Here is a 16,656-nt window from a genome sequence, read left to right as displayed (position 1 = left end):
ACCCCAAAACCCCCTTAGGATCCCCCAAAATCCCCCATAGGACCCCCAGACCCCCCAAAACCCCCTTAGAAACCCTCAAAATCCCCATTTGGGACCCCAAAAACCCCTTTGAGACCCCTTAGAACCCCTTTGGGACCCCAAAACCCCCTTAGAACCTTCTAGAACCCCTTTGGGACCCAGAACCCCCCTTTGAACCCCCCAAATCCCCCTTTGGACCCCAAAATCCCTTTGAGACCCCATAGAACCCCCTTTGGGACCCCCAAATCCCCCTTAGAACCCCCAAAACCCCCTTAGGACCCCCAAAATCCCCCTTTGGGACCCCAAAACCCCCTTAGAACCCTCTAGAACCCCCATAGGGACCCCAGACCCCCCAAAACCCCCTTAGGAAACCTCTATGGACCCCAAAACCCCCTTAGAACCCCCAAAATCCCCCATAGGACCCTCCAGAACCCCCAAAATCCCCCTTAGAACCCCCAAATCCCTCTTAGAACCCCCAAAATCTCACTTGGGGACCCCAAAACCCCCTTTGGGAGTCCCCAGAACCCCCTTAGAACCTTCTAGAACCCCCATAGGGACCCCAAAACCCCCTTAGGACCCCCCAAAACCCCCTTAGAACCCTCTAGAACCCCCATAGGGACCCCAGACCCCCCAAAATCCCCTTAGGAAACCTCTGTGGGACCCCAAAACCCCCTTAGAACCCCCAAAATCCCACTTGTGGACCCCAAAATCCCCCTTAGAACCCTCTAGAACCCCCATGGAGACCCCAGACCCCCTTAGGATCCCCCAAAATCCCCCATAGGACCCCCCAGACCCCCCAAAACCCCCTTAGAAAGCCTCAAAATCCCCATTTGGGACCCCAAAAACCCCTTTGAGACCCCTTAGAACCCCCTTTGGGACCCCAAAACCCCCTTAGAACCCTCTAGAACCCCCATAGGGACCCAGAACCCCCCTTTGAACCCCCCAAATCCCCCTTTGGACCCCAAAATCCCTTTGAGAACCCATAGAACCCCCTTTGGGACCCCCAAATCACCCTTAGAACCCCCAAAACCCCCCATAGGACCCCCAAAATCCCACTTTGGGACCCCAAAACCCCCTTAGAACCCTCTAGAACCCCCATAGGGACCCCAGACCCCCCAAAACCCCCTTAGGAAACCTCTATGGGACCCCAAAACCCCCTTAGAACCCCCAAAATCCCCCATAGGACCCCCCAGAACCCCCAAAATCCCTTAGAACCCCCAAAATCCCACTTGGGGACCCCAAAACCCCCTTTGGGAGTCCCCAGAACCCCCTTAGAACCTTCTAGAAGCCCCTTAGGGACCCCAAAACCCCCTTAGGACCCCCCAAAATCCCACTTTGGGACCCCAAAACCCCCTTAGAACCCTCTAGAACCCCCATAGGGACCCCAAACCCCTTCAGAGGCCCCGCCCCCTCTCCCCCCCCCGCCCGGGGACCCAGGCGTCCGGGCCCCCCTGACCCCCTTTTCTCTGCCCCTCCCCCTCCAGCCCTTTGCAGCCGCTGGGGAGCCCTGAGCGCGGTGAGTACCCGAAACACCCGAAAACAGCCCAAAAACACCCGAAAACACCCTGAAACACCCCGAAACACCCAAAAACAGCCCAAAAACACCCGAAAACACCCCAAACACACCCCAAACACACCCCGAAACACCCGAAAACAGCCCAAAAACACCCAAAAACACCCTGAAACACCCAAAAACACCTGAAAACACCCTGGAACACCCTGAAAACACCCTGAAACACCCAAAAACACCCTGAAACACCCAAAAACACCCCAAAACCACCCCGAAACACCCCGAAAACACCCCAAAACACCCCGAAAACACCCCGAAACACCCCAAAAACACCCCGAAACACCCCAAAAACACCCCGAAAACACCCGAAACACCCTGAAACACCCAAAAACACCCCAAAACCACCCTGAAAACACCCTGAAACACCCCAAAACACCCGTGTCCCCACGTTGTCCCATTGTCCCATTGTCCCATTGTCCCATTGTCCCCATTGTTGTCCCATTGTTGTCCCATTGTTGTCCCATTGTTGTCCTCATTGTCCCATTGTCCCCATTGTCCCATTGTCGTCCCATTGTTGTCCCATTGTTGTCCCATTGTTGTCCCCATTGTCCCATTGTCCCCATTGTCCCATTGTTGTCCCCATTGTCCCATTGTCCCATTGTCCCATTGTCCCATTGTCCCCATTGTCGTCCCATTGTTGTCCCATTGTCCCCTTGTCCCATTGTCCCATTGTTGTCCCCATTGTCCCATTGTTGTCCCATTGTCCCATTGTCCCATTGTTGTCCCATTGTCGTCCCATTGTCCGTCTGTCCAGCTCCCCCCCCGTCGCGCGGCGGCCGAGGACAAACGGACGTTTGTTCGGGACAAACCGCACGTGAACGTGGGGACGATCGGGCACGTGGACCACGGGAAAACCACGCTGACCGCCGCCATCACCAAGTGTGAGCACAACCGGCAAAAATGGGTGAAAAACGGGCGAAAACGGGCAAAAACGGGGAAAAAATGGGCAAAAACGGGCAAAAACGGGCAAAAATGGGCAAAAATGGGCAAAAAGTGGGCAAAAATGGGGCTGGGAACGGGGCCCCGACCGCCACCATCACCAAGTGTGAGCAAAACGGGCAAAAATGGGTGAAAAACGGGCAAAAACGGGCAAAAACGGGGAAAAACGGGCGAAAATGGGCAAAAAACGGGCAAAAACGGGCGAAAACGGGGAAAAACAGGCAAAAACGGGCAAAAAATGGGCAAAAATGGGCAAAAATGGGCAAAACCGGGCAAAAACGGGCAAAAAATGGGCAAAAACGGGCAAAAACGGGCAAAAAATGGGCAAAAACGGGCAAAAATGGGCAAAAAGTGGGCAAAAATGGGGCTGGGAACGGGGCCCCAACCGCCACCATCACCAAGTGTGAGCACAACAGGGCCAAAACGGGTGAAAAACGGGCAAAAACGGGCGAAAAATGGGCAAAAACGGGGAAAAATGGGCAAAAACAGTCAAAAATGGGCGAAAACGGGCCGAAAACGGGCAAAAAATGGGGCTGGGAATGGGGCCCCAACCGCCGCCATCACCAAGTGTGAGCACAACAGGCAAAAACGGGCGAAAAACGGGCAAAAACGGGCAAAAACGGGGAAAAACGGGGAAAAAATGGGCAAAAACGGGCAAAAACGGGCCGAAAACGGGCAAAAATGGGCAAAAATGGACAAAAAGTGGGCAAAAATGGGGCTGGGAACGGGGCCCCGACCGCCGCCATCACCAAGTGTGAGCACAACAGGCAAAACGGGTGAAAAATGGGCAAAAATGGGCCGAAAATGGTCAAAAACGGTCAAAAACGGGCAAAAACAGGCTGAAAACGGGCAAAAATGGGGCTGGGAATGGGACCCCGACCGCCACCATCAGCAAGTGTGAGCAAAACGGGCCAAAACGGGCAAAAAAGGGGAAAAACAGGCGAAAACAGGCAAAAAATGGGCAAAAACGGGCAAAAAACGGGGAAAAACGGGCAAAAAATGGGCAAAAACGGGCCGAAAATGGCCCGAAAATGGGCCAAAATGGGCCAAAACGGGGCTGGGAACGGGGCCCCGACCACCGCCATCAGCAAGTGGGAGAAACGGGGCCAAAACGGGTGAAAAATGGGTAAAAACGGGCAAAAACGGGCAAAAAATGGGTAAAAATGGGCAAAAACGGGCAAAAAATGGGTAAAAACAGGCAAAAACAGGCCGAAAACGGGCAAAAAATGGGTAAAAATGGGCAAAAATGGGGCTGGGAATGGGACCCTGATGGTGCTGGGAGCGGATGGGGGAAAATGGGGCGAAAATGGGTGAAAATGGACAAAAATGGGGGAGGGGAAGGTGGGAATGGGGCCTTGATGGCGCCATAATGGGATGTGGGAAATGGGGCGAAAATGGGTGAAAACGGGTGAAAATGGGCAAAAACGGGGCTGGGAACGGGACCCCGACCCTGCTGGGAGCAGATGGGGGAAAATGGGGTGAAAATGGGCAAAAATGGGTCAGTCCTGTCAGCGTCGGGGGTCGCGCGGTTCCGGGTCCCTTTGGGTGCATTTTGGGTGATTTTTGGGCTGATTTCGGGGTGATTTTTGGGTAATTTCTGGGAGATTTTGAGGCGATTTTTTGGGTGATTTTGGGGTGATTTCTGGGGTGATTTTGATGTGATTTTGGGGTGATTTCCGGGTGATTTCAGGTTGATTTTTTGGGTGATTTCGGGGTGATTTTTGGGTAATTTCTGGGAGATTTTGAGGCGATTTTTTGGGTGATTTCGGGGTGATTTTGGGGGCGATTTTTGGGGTAATTTCAGGGTGATTTCTGGCTGGTTTTGGGGTAATTTTTGGGTGATTTTGGGGCTGATTTTGGGCCGATTTCGGCCGTTTTTGGGCCAGTCCTGTCAGCGTCGGGGGTCACACAGTTCCGGGTGCATTTTGGGTGGTTTTGGGGCTGATTTTGGGCCAATTTCGGCCGTTTTCGGGTCAGATCTGTCGGCGTCGGGCGGCGCGCGGTTCCGGGTCCCTTTGGGTGCATTTTGGGCTGATTTGAGTGGTTTTGGGCTGATTTTGGGGTGATTTTGGGGACGGTTTTTGGGTGATTTATGGAGGGATTTTCAGGGCGATTTTTGGGCTGATTTCTGGCTGGTTTTGGGGTAATTTTTGGGTGACTTTTGGGAGATTTTGAGGTGATTTTGGGTTGATTTTTGGGGCGATTTTGGGGGTGATTTCGGGGTGATTTTTGGGGTGATTTTGATGTGATTTCCGGGTGATTTCGGGGTGATTTTGGAGGCGATTTTTGGGGTAATTTCAGGGTGATTTCTGGCTGGTTTTGGGCTGATTTTGGGCCGATTTCGGCCATTTTTGGGTCAGATCTGTCAGCGTCGGGGGTCGCACAGTTCCGGGTGCATTTTGGGTGATTTTGGGGCTGATTTTGGGCCGATTTCGGCCGTTTTTGGGCCAGTCCTGTCAGCGTCGGGGGTCGCACAGTTCTGGGTGCGTTTTGGGCTGATTTTGGGGCTGATTTTGGGCCGTTTTCGGCCGTTTTTGGGTCAGATCTGTCGGCGTCGGGGGTCGCACAGTTCCGGGTGCATTTTGGGTGGTTTTGGGGCTGATTTTGGGCCGATTTCGGCCGTTTTCGGGTCAGATCTGTCGGCGTCGGGGGGCACGTGGTTCCGGTTCCCTTTGGGCTGATTTTGGGGCTGATTTTGGGCCGATTTCGGCCGTTTTTGGGCCAGTCCTGTCAGCGTCGGGGGTCACACAGTTCCAGGTCCCTTTGGGCTGATTTTGGGGCTGATTTTGGGCCGATTTCGGCCGTTTTTGGTCAGATCTGTCGGCGTCGGGCGGCGCGCGGTTCCGCGCGTACGAGGAGATCGACAGCGCCCCCGAGGAGCGGAAACGCGGCATCACCATCAACGCGGCGCACGTGGAGTACAGCACCCCCAACCGGCACTACGCCCACACCGACTGCCCCGGGCACGCCGACTACGTCAAGGTACCCGAAAACAGCCCAAAAACGGACAAAATCCGACCAAAAATGACCGTTTTACGAACGAAAATGGGGAGGGGGGTGTCAAGGTGCGCGAAACGGCCCAAAAACGGCCAAAATCCGACCAAAAATGACCGTTATACACGTAGAAATGGATGGGGTCGTGTCAGCCGTGTCAAGGTATGCGAAACGGCCCAAAAATGGTTAAATTCACCCCAAAAATGACCGTTATATGACCAGAAATGGATCGGGCGGTGCCGACTACGTCAAGGTGAGAAACGGCCCCAAAACACGCCCAAAATTGGCCAAATTCACCCCAAAAATGACCGTTATAGACACAGTGAGTGAGTGGGCGGTGCCGACTACATCAAGGTGAGAAACGGCCCCAAAACGCCCCCAAAATTGGCCAAATTCACCCCAAAATTGAGCCCGATACACACAGTGAGTGAGTGGGCGGTGCCGACTACGTCAAGGTGAGAAACGGCCCAAAATTGGCCAAATTCGCCCCAAAAATGACCCAAATTTACCCCCAAATCCACCATTACGCACACACCGACTGCCCCAGGCACGCCGACTACGTCAAGGTACCCAAAACCGCCCAAAAACGGCCAAAATCCGACCAAAAATGACCGTTATACGCCCAGAAATGGAGAGGGTGGTGTCAGCCATGTCAAGGTACCCAAAATGGCCCAAAAACGGCCAAAATCCACCCAAAAATGACCGTGATGCAACCAGAAATGGATCAGGCTGTGCCGACTACGTCAAGGTGAGAAACGGCCCCAAAACGCCCCCAAAATTGGCCAAATTCACCCCAAAAATGACCGTTATAGACACAGTGAGTGAGTGGGCGGTGCCGACTACGTCAAGGTGAGAAACGGCCCCAAATTGGCCAAATTCACCCCAAAAATGACCCAAATTTACCCCCAAATCCACCACTACGCCCACACTGACTGCCCCGGGCACGCCGACTACGTCAAGGTACCGAAAACAGCCCAAAAACGGACAAAATCCAACCAAAAATGACCGTTTTACGGCCAGAAATGGGGAGGGGGGTGTCAAGGTGCGCGAAACGGCCCAAAAACGGCCAAAATCCGCCCAAAAATGACCGTTATACGACCAGAAATGGAGAGGGTCGCGTCAGCCGTGTGTAGATACCCAAAATGGCCCAAAAACGGCCAAAATCCACCCAAAAATGACCGTGATGCAACCAGAAATGGATCGGGCTGTGCCGACTACGTCAAGGTGAGAAACGGCCCCAAAACGCCCCCAAAATTGGCCAAATTCACCCCAAAATTGAGCCCGATACGCACAGTGAGTGAGTGGGCGGTGCCGACTACGTCAAGGTGAGAAACGGCCCAAAATTGGCCAAATTCACCCCAAAATGCATCATCGTCAAACGTACCCCAGAGCGATTTGGGGTGAATTTGGCTGATTTTGGGTCTTTGGGCTGGATTTGGGTGGATTTGGGTGGATTTGGGTGGTTTTGGGTGTTCTGGGCTGATTCTGGTTGATTTTGGGATATTTTGGGGTGGAAATGGGTGATTTTGGGGTGGTTTTGGATGATTTCTGGGTGATTCTGGGTGATTTTTGGGTGATTTTGGATGATTTTGGGTGGTTTTTGATGATTTTTGGCTGATTTTGGGGTGATTTTGATGATTTTGGGGCAAATTTGGGTGATTTTGGCTGATTTTGGGGTGATTTGGGGTGATTTTTGGATGATTTTGGGCTGATTTTGGGGTGATTCTTGACGATTTTGGCTGATTTTGGGCTGATTTTGGCTGATTTTGACTGATTTTGGGCTGATTTGGGCTGATTTTGGGCTATTTTGGCTGATTTTGGGGCGATTTTGGGGCGATTTGGGCTGATTTTGGCTGATTTGGGCTGATTTTGGCTGATTTTGGCTGATTTTGGCTGATTTTGGGCTGATTTTGTCTGATTTTGTCTGATTTTGTCTGATTTTGTCTGATTTTGTCTGATTTTGTCTGATTTTGTCTGATTTTGGGTGATTTTGTCTGATTTTGTCCGATTTTGTCTGATTTTGTCCGATTTTGTCCGATTTTGTCCGATTTTGTCTGATTTTGTCCGATTTTGTCTGATTTTGGCTGATTTTGTCTGATTTTGTCTGATTTTGGCTGATTTTGTCTGATTTTGTCTGATTTTGTCTGATTTTGTCTGATTTTGTCTGATTTTGTCCGATTTTGTCCGATTTTGTCTGATTTTGTCTGATTTTGTCTGATTTTGTCTGATTTTGTCTGATTTTGTCCGATTTTGTCCGATTTTGTCCGATTTTGTCTGATTTTGTCCGATTTTGTCCGATTTTGTCCGATTTTGTCTGATTTTGTCTGATTTTGTCTGATTTTGTCTGAGATTTTGTCCGATTTTGTCCGATTTTGTCCGATTTTGTCCGATTTTGTCCGATTTTGTCCGATTTTGTCTGAGATTTTGTCTGATTTTGTCTGATTTTGTCTGTTTTTGGGCTGATTTTGTCTGATTTTGTCCGATTTTGTCTGAGATTTTGTCTGATTTCGGCTGATTTTGTCTGATTTTGTCCGATTTTGTCCGATTTTGTCTGAGATTTTGTCTGATTTTGTCCGATTTTGTCTGATTTTGTCTGATTTTGTCTGATTTTGTCTGATTTTGTCTGATTTTGTCTGATTTTGTCTGATTTTGTCTGATTTTGTCCGATTTTGTCCGATTTTGTCCGATTTTGTCTGATTTTGTCCGATTTTGTCCGATTTTGTCCGATTTTGTCTGATTTTGTCCGATTTTGTCCGATTTTGTCCGATTTTGTCTGATTTTGTCTGATTTTGTCTGATTTTGTCTGATTTTGTCTGATTTTGTCTGATTTTGTCTGATTTTGTCTGATTTTGGGTGATTTTGTCTGATTTTGTCCGATTTTGTCTGATTTTGTCCGATTTTGTCCGATTTTGTCCGATTTTGTCTGATTTTGTCCGATTTTGTCTGATTTTGGCTGATTTTGTCTGATTTTGTCTGATTTTGGCTGATTTTGTCTGATTTTGTCTGATTTTGTCTGATTTTGTCTGATTTTGTCTGATTTTGTCCGATTTTGTCCGATTTTGTCTGATTTTGTCTGATTTTGTCTGATTTTGTCTGATTTTGTCTGATTTTGTCCGATTTTGTCCGATTTTGTCCGATTTTGTCTGATTTTGTCCGATTTTGTCCGATTTTGTCCGATTTTGTCTGATTTTGTCTGATTTTGTCTGATTTTGTCTGAGATTTTGTCCGATTTTGTCCGATTTTGTCCGATTTTGTCCGATTTTGTCCGATTTTGTCCGATTTTGTCTGAGATTTTGTCTGATTTTGTCTGATTTTGTCTGTTTTTGGGCTGATTTTGTCTGATTTTGTCCGATTTTGTCTGAGATTTTGTCTGATTTCGGCTGATTTTGTCTGATTTTGTCCGATTTTGTCCGATTTTGTCTGAGATTTTGTCTGATTTTGTCCGATTTTGTCTGATTTTGTCTGATTTTGTCCGATTTTGTCTGATTTTGTCTGATTTTGTCTGATTTTGTCTGATTTTGTCTGATTTTGTCCGATTTTGTCTGATTTTGTCTGATTTTGTCCGATTTTGTCTGATTTTGTCTGATTTTGTCTGATTTTGTCTGATTTTGTCCGATTTTGTCCGATTTTGTCCGATTTTGTCCGATTTTGTCTGAGATTTTGTCTGATTTTGTCTGATTTTGTCTGAGATTTTGTCTGATTTTGTCTGATTTTGTCTGATTTTGTCCGATTTTGTCCGATTTTGTCCGATTTTGTCCGATTTTGTCCGATTTTGTCTGAGATTTTGTCTGATTTTGTCTGATTTTGTCTGTTTTTGGGCTGATTTTGTCTGATTTTGTCCGATTTTGTCTGAGATTTTGTCTGATTTCGGCTGATTTTGTCTGATTTTGTCCGATTTTGTCCGATTTTGTCTGAGATTTTGTCTGATTTTGTCCGATTTTGTCTGATTTTGTCTGATTTTGTCCGATTTTGTCTGATTTTGTCCGATTTTGTCTGATTTTGTCCGATTTTGTCCGATTTTGTCCGATTTTGTCTGATTTTGTCTGATTTTGTCTGATTTTGTCTGAGATTTTGTCCGATTTTGTCCGATTTTGTCCGATTTTGTCCGATTTTGTCCGATTTTGTCCGATTTTGTCCGATTTTGTCTGAGATTTTGTCTGATTTTGTCTGATTTTGTCTGTTTTTGGGCTGATTTTGTCTGATTTTGTCCGATTTTGTCTGAGATTTTGTCTGATTTTGTCTGATTTTGTCTGATTTCGGCTGATTTTGTCTGATTTTGTCCGATTTTGTCCGATTTTGTCTGAGATTTTGTCTGATTTTGTCCGATTTTGTCTGATTTTGTCCGATTTTGTCTGATTTTGTCCGATTTTGTCCGATTTTGTCCGATTTTGTCTGATTTTGTCTGATTTTGTCTGATTTTGTCTGAGATTTTGTCCGATTTTGTCCGATTTTGTCCGATTTTGTCCGATTTTGTCCGATTTTGTCCGATTTTGTCCGATTTTGTCCGATTTTGTCTGAGATTTTGTCTGATTTTGTCTGATTTTGTCTGTTTTTGGGCTGATTTTGTCTGATTTTGTCCGATTTTGTCTGAGATTTTGTCTGATTTTGTCTGATTTTGTCTGATTTCGGCTGATTTTGTCTGATTTTGTCCGATTTTGTCCGATTTTGTCTGAGATTTTGTCTGATTTTGTCCGATTTTGTCTGATTTTGTCTGATTTTGTCCGATTTTGTCTGATTTTGTCCGATTTTGTCCGATTTTGTCCGATTTTGTCCGATTTTGTCCGATTTTGTCCGATTTTGTCCGATTTTGTCCGATTTTGTCTGATTTTGTCCGATTTTGTCCGATTTTGTCCGATTTTGTCCGATTTTGTCTGATTTTGTCCGATTTTGTCCGATTTTGTCCGATTTTGTCCGATTTTGTCCGATTTTGTCTGAGATTTTGTCTGATTTTGGGCTGATTTTGTCTGATTTTGGGCTGATTTTGTCTGATTTTGTCTGATTTGGGCTGATTTTGTCTGATTTGGGCTGATTTTGTCTGATTTTGTCCGATTTTGTCCGATTTTGTCCGATTTTGTCCGATTTTGTCCGATTTTGTCCGATTTTGTCTGATTTTGTCCGATTTTGTCCGATTTTGTCTGATTTTGTCCGATTTTGTCCGATTTTGTCCGATTTTGTCCGATTTTGTCCGATTTTGTCCGATTCTGTCCGATTCTGTCCGATTTTGGGTGATTTGGGCTGATTTTGCCCGTGTTGCAGAACATGATCACGGGGGCGGCGCCGCTGGACGGGGTGATCCTGGTGGTGGCCGCGACCGACGGGCAGATGCCCCAAACCAGGGAGCACCTGCTGCTGGCCAGACAGGTGAATCTATGGGGCAGGCTATGGGGCAATCTATGGGGCAGGCTATGGGGCAGGCTATGGGGCAGTCTATGGGGCAGTCTATGGGGCAGGAGCTATGGGGCAGTCTATGGGGCAATCTATGGGGCAGGAGCTATGGGGCAGGAGCTATGGGGCAGTCTATGGGGCAGTCTATGGGGCAGGAGCTATGGGGCAGGAGCTATGGGGCAGGGATAGGGGTCAGTCTATGGGGCAGATGCCCCAAACCAGGGAGCACCTGCTGCTGGCCAGACAGGTGACTATGGGGCAGTCTATGGGGCAATCTATGGGGCAGTCTATGGGGCAGGAGCTATGGGGCAGGAGCTATGGGGCAGGAGCTATGCGGCAGTCTATGGGGCAGATGCCCCAAACCAGGGAGCACCTGCTGCTGGCCAGACAGGTGAATCTATGGGGCAGTCTATGGGGCAGGCTATGGGGCAATCTATGGGGCAGTCTATGGGGCAGGAGCTATGGGGCAGGGATAGGGGTCAGTCTATGGGGTAGAAGTTATGGGGCTGTGATCTATGGGGCTGGGATTTCTGTGGGAGGTCCCTATGGGTCTGGGGACCTATGGGGCGGGATCTGTGGGTCAATCTATGGGTCTGCCCCCCAGGTGGGGGTCCGGCACGTGGTGGTGTACGTGAACAAGGCGGACGCCGTGGGGGACCCGGAGCTGTGATCTATGGGGCAGAGCTGGGATCTATGGGGCAGAGCTGGGATCTATGGGGCAGAGCTGGGATCTATGGGGCACAGCTCCATGGGGCTGGGTGCTGTGGGGCTGGGATTTCCGTGGGAGGTCCCTATGGGTCTGGGGACCTATGGGGTTGATCTGTGGGTCAATCTATGGGTCTGCCCCCCAGGTGGGGGTCTGGGACATGTTGGACTCTATGGGGCAGAACCACCATCTATGGGCTGTATCTCCGTAACGCTGTGATCTATGGGGCTGGGATTTCCGTGGGAGGTCCCTATGGGTCTGGGGACCCCTGGGGTTGATCTGTGGGTCAATCTATGGGTCTGCCCCCCAGGTGTGGGTCCGGCACGTGGTGGTGTACGTGAACAAGATGGGGCTGTATCTCCGCAACGCTGTGACCTATGGGGCTGGGATTTCTGTGGGAGGTCCCTATGGGTCTGGGGATCTATGGGGCGGGATCTGTGGGTCAATCTATGGGTCTGCCCCCCAGGTGGGGGTCTGGGACATGTTGGACTCTATGGGGCAGAACCACCATCTATGGGCTGTATCTCCGTAACGCTGCAATCTATGGGGCTGGGATTTCCGTGGGAGGTCCCTATGGGTCTGGGGACCCCTGGGGTTGATCTGTGGGTCAATCTATGGGTCTGCCCCCCAGGTGGGGGTCCGGCACGTGGTGGTGTACATGAACAAGATGGGGCTGTATCTCCGCAACGCTGTGACCTATGGGGCTGGGATTTCTGTGGGAGGTCCCTATGGGTCTGGGGACCCCTGGGGCTGATCTGTGGGTCAATCTATGGGTCTGCCCCACAGGTGTGGGTCCGGTACATGTTGGACTCTATGGGGCAGAACCACCATCTATGGGCTGTATCTCCACAACGCTGCGATCTATGGGGCTGGGATTTCCGTGGGAGGTCCCTATGGGTCCGGGGACCCCTGGGGCTGATCTGTGGGTCAATCTATGGGTCTGCCCCCCAGGTGGGGGTCCGGCACGTGGTGGTGTACGTGAACAAGGCGGACGCCGTGGGGGACCCAGAGCTGGGATCTATGGGGCAGAGCTGGGATCTATGGGGCAGAGCCACAATCTATGGGTCACAGCTCCATGGGGCTGGGTGCTATGGGGCTGGGATTTCCGTGGGAGGTCCCTATGGGTCTGGGGACCTATGGGGCTGATCTGTGGGTCAATCTATGGGTCTGCCCCCCAGGTGTGGGTCTGGGACATGTTGGACTCTATGGGGCAGAACCACCATCTATGGGTCCCAGTTCCATGATGCTGCGATCTATGGGGCTGGGATTTCTGTGGGAGGTCCCTATGGGTCTGGGGACCCCTGGGGTGGGATCTGTGGGTCAGTCTATGGGTCTGCCCCCCAGGTGTGGGTCCGGCACATGCTGATGTACATGAACAAGATGGGGCTGTATCTCCGCAACGCTGCGATCTATGGGGCTGGGATTTCCGTGGGAGGTCCCTATGGGTCTGGGGATCTATGGGGCGGGATCTGTGGGTCAATCTATGGGTCTGCCCCCCAGGTGGGGGTCCGGCACGTGGTGGTGTACGTGAACAAGGCGGACGCCGTGGGGGACCCGGAGCTGCTGCCGCTGGTGGAGCTGGAGCTGCGGGAGCTGCTGGGCGAGTTCGGCTTCGACGCCGACGCCACCCCCGTCATCGTGGGATCCGCGCTCTGCGCCCTCCAGGTGCGACCCACGGCTGCCCCATAGCGCCCCATAGCGCCCCATGGCTGCCCCATAGCTGCCCCATAACCTGCCCGAGTCCCAGCCCCATAGCTGCCCCACAGCCCGAGATATGGGCTGATTCATAGTGGGACCCATAGCGACCCATAGCGACCCATAGGGGGACCCGTAGTGACCCATAGCGGGACCCACGGCTGCCCCATAGCTGCCCCATAGCTGCCCCATAGCTGCCCCATAGCCTGCCCGAGTCCCAGCCCCATAGCTGCCCCACAGCCCGAGATATGGGCTGATTCATAGTGGGACCCATAGCGACCCATAGCGACCCATAGGGGGACCCGTAGTGACCCATAGCGGGACCCACGGCTGCCCCATAGCCTGACCCATAACCTGCCCGAGTCCCAGCCCCATAGCTGCCCCACAGCCCGAGATATGGGCTGATTTACCGTGGGACCCATAGCGACCCATAGTGACCCATAGTGAGCCATAGCGGGACCCACGGCTGCCCCATAGCTGCCCCATAACCTGCCCGAGTCCCAGCCCCATAGCTGCCCCACAGCCCGAGATATGGGCTGATTCATAGTGGGACCCATAGCGACCCATAGCGACCCATAGGGGGACCCGTAGTGACCCATAGCGGGACCCACGGCTGCCCCATAGCTGCCCCATAGCTGCCCCATAGCTGCCCCATAGCCTGCCCGAGTCCCAGCCCCATAGCTGCCCCACAGCCCGAGATATGGGCTGATTCATAGTGGGACCCATAGCGACCCATAGCGACCCATAGGGGGACCCGTAGTGACCCATAGCGGGACCCACGGCTGCCCCATAGCCTGACCCATAACCTGCCCGAGTCCCAGCCCCATAGCTGCCCCACAGCCCGAGATATGGGCTGATTTACCGTGGGACCCATAGCGACCCATAGTGACCCATAGTGAGCCATAGCGGGACCCACGGCTGCCCCATAGCTGCCCCATAGCTGCCCCATAGCTGCCCCATAACCTGCCCGAGTCCCAGCCCCATAGCTGCCCCACAGCCCGAGATATGGGCTGAATCATAGTGGGACCCATAGTGACCCATAGGGGGACCCATAGCTGCCCCATAACCTGCCCGAGTCCCAGCGCCATAGCTGCCCCATAGCTGCCCCATAGCTGCCCCATAGCGCTCCATAGCGCTCCATAGCTGCCCCATAGTTGCCCCATAACCTGCCCGAGTCCCAGCCCCATAGCTGCCCCACAGCCCGAGATATGGGCTGATTTACCATCGGACCCATAGCGACCCATAGTGACACATAGTGAGCCATAGCTGCCCCATAGCGGGACCCACGGCTGCCCCATAACTGCCCCATAGCTGCCCCATAGCTGCCCCATAGCGCCCCATAGCTGCCCCATAGCTGCCCCATAGCTGCCCCATAGTGCCCCATAGCTGCCCCATAGCTGCCCCATAGCCCGAGATATGGGCTGATTTACCGTGGGACCCATAGCGACCCATACTGACCCATAGCTGCCCCATAGCGGGACCCATGGCTGCCCCATAGCCTGACCCATAACCTGCCCGAGTCCCAGCCCCATAGCTGCCCCACATCGTGCCTCACACCCTGCCAAGTCCCAGCCCCATAGCTGCCCCACATCCTGCCCTACGCCCTGATCGAGTCCCAGACCCATAGCGACCCATAGCGGGACCCATGGCTGCCCCATAGCCTGACCCATAACCTGCCCGAGTCCCAGCCCCATAGCTGCCCCACAGCCCGAGATATGGGCTGATTTACCGTGGGACCCATAGCGACCCATACTGACCCATAGCTGCCCCATAGCGGGACCCACGGCTGCCCCATAGCTGCCCCATAGCCGCCCCATAGTGCCCCATAGTGCCCCACATCTCCCCACATCCTGCCCCATAGGTGCCCCATATCTGCCCCATAGCCACCCCATAGCTGCCCCATAGCTGCCCCATAGCCACCCCATATCTGCCCCATAGCGCCCCATAGCCGCCCCATAGCTCCCCATAGCTGCCCCATATCTGCCCCATAGCTGCCCCATAGCTGCCCCATATCTGCCCCATAGCGCCCTATAGCTGCCCCATAGCCGCCCCATAGTGCCCCATAGCGCCCCATAGCGCCCCATAGCTGCCCACATCTGCCCCATAGCCGCCACATAGCTGCCCCATAGCGCCCCATAGCCGCCCCATAGTGCCCCATAGCTCCCCATAGCCGCCCCATAGCTGCCCCATAGCTGCCCCATAGCTGCCCCATAGCGCCCCATATCCGCCCCATATCTGCCCCATAGCGCCCCATAGCCGTCCCATAGCTCCCCATAGCTGCCCCATATCTGCCCCATAGCTGCCCTACATCTGCCCCATATCTGCCCCATATCTGCCCCATAGCTGCCCCATATCTGTCCCATATCTGCCCCATAGCGCCCTATAGCTGCCCCATAGCCGCCCCATAGTGCCCCATAGCGCCCCATAGCGCCCCATAGCCGCCCCATAGCTCCCCATAGCTCCCCATAGCCGCCCCATAGCTGCCCCATAGCGCCCCATAGCGCCCCATAGCTCCCCATAGCCGCCCCATAGCTGCCCCATAGCTGCCCCATAGCTGCCCCATAGCCGCCCCATAGCTGCCCCATAGCGCCCCATAGCTGCCCCATAGCGCCCCATAGCTGCCCCATAGCTGCCCCGTAGGTCCCCATAGCTGCCCCATAGCTGCCCCATAGCGCCCCAGAGCTGCCCCATAGCGCCCCATATCTGCCCCATATCTGCCCCATATCTGCCCCATAGCCGCCCCATAGCTGCCCCATAGCGCCCCATAGCGCCCCATAGCTCCCCATAGCTGCCCCATATCTGCCCCATAGCTGCCCTACATCCGCCCCATAGCTGCCCCATAGCCGCCCCATAGCCGCCCCATAGCTCCCCATATCTGCCCCATAGCCGCCCCATAGCTCCCCATAGCTGCCCATAGCCACCCCATATCTGCCCCATAGTGCCCCATAGCTGCCCCATAGCCGCCCCATAGCTGCCCCATATCTGCCCCATAGTTGCCCCATATCCACCCCATAGCGCCCCATAGCCGCCCCATAGCTGCCCCATAGCTGCCCCATAGCTGCCCCATAGCCACCCCATAGCTGCCCCATAGCTGCCCCATAGCCGCCCCATAGCTGCCCCATAGCTGCCCCATATCCGCCCCATAGCTGCCCCATAGCTGCCCCATAGCTGCCCCATAGCCGCCCCATAGCTCCCCATATCCGCCCCATATCTGCCCCATAGTGCCCCATAGCCGCCCCATAGCTGCCCCATAGCTGCCCCATAGCGCCCCATATCTGCCCCATAGTGCCCCATAGCCGCCCCATAGCCGCCCCATAGCTGCCCCATAGCTGCCCCATATCCACCCCAT

General features: G+C 52.9%; 1 protein-coding gene across 5 annotated transcripts in view; it reads left to right on the top strand.

Moving 5' to 3' along the window:
• TUFM (Tu translation elongation factor, mitochondrial) overlaps positions 1 to 16,656 on the top strand; it is a 32,655-nt gene that overhangs the window by 1,251 nt on the left and 14,748 nt on the right. For 2 of the 5 annotated variants that reach the window (XM_065048044.1, XM_065048045.1), the window contains exons 2-6: positions 1,503 to 1,534; positions 2,343 to 2,469; positions 5,343 to 5,509; positions 10,778 to 10,882; positions 13,113 to 13,277. In XM_065048044.1, coding sequence (XP_064904116.1) covers positions 1,503 to 1,534; positions 2,343 to 2,469; positions 5,343 to 5,509; positions 10,778 to 10,882; positions 13,113 to 13,277 — 596 coding nt within the window. Of the gene's footprint in view, positions 1 to 1,502; positions 1,535 to 2,342; positions 2,470 to 5,342; positions 5,510 to 10,777; positions 10,883 to 12,398; positions 12,727 to 13,047; positions 13,278 to 16,656 lie in introns of those variants that run through there. The other 3 variants (XM_065048042.1, XM_065048041.1, XM_065048046.1) reach the window with 2 other exon arrangements.

The sequence above is a fragment of the Columba livia genome, unplaced genomic scaffold, assembly GCF_036013475.1.
Source record: "Columba livia isolate bColLiv1 breed racing homer unplaced genomic scaffold, bColLiv1.pat.W.v2 Scaffold_1934, whole genome shotgun sequence".
In the NCBI taxonomy this organism is placed as follows: Eukaryota; Metazoa; Chordata; class Aves; order Columbiformes; family Columbidae; genus Columba; species Columba livia.
The sequence above is the reverse complement of the archived record's forward strand: the minus strand, read 5'-3'. Positions and strand labels throughout refer to the sequence as shown.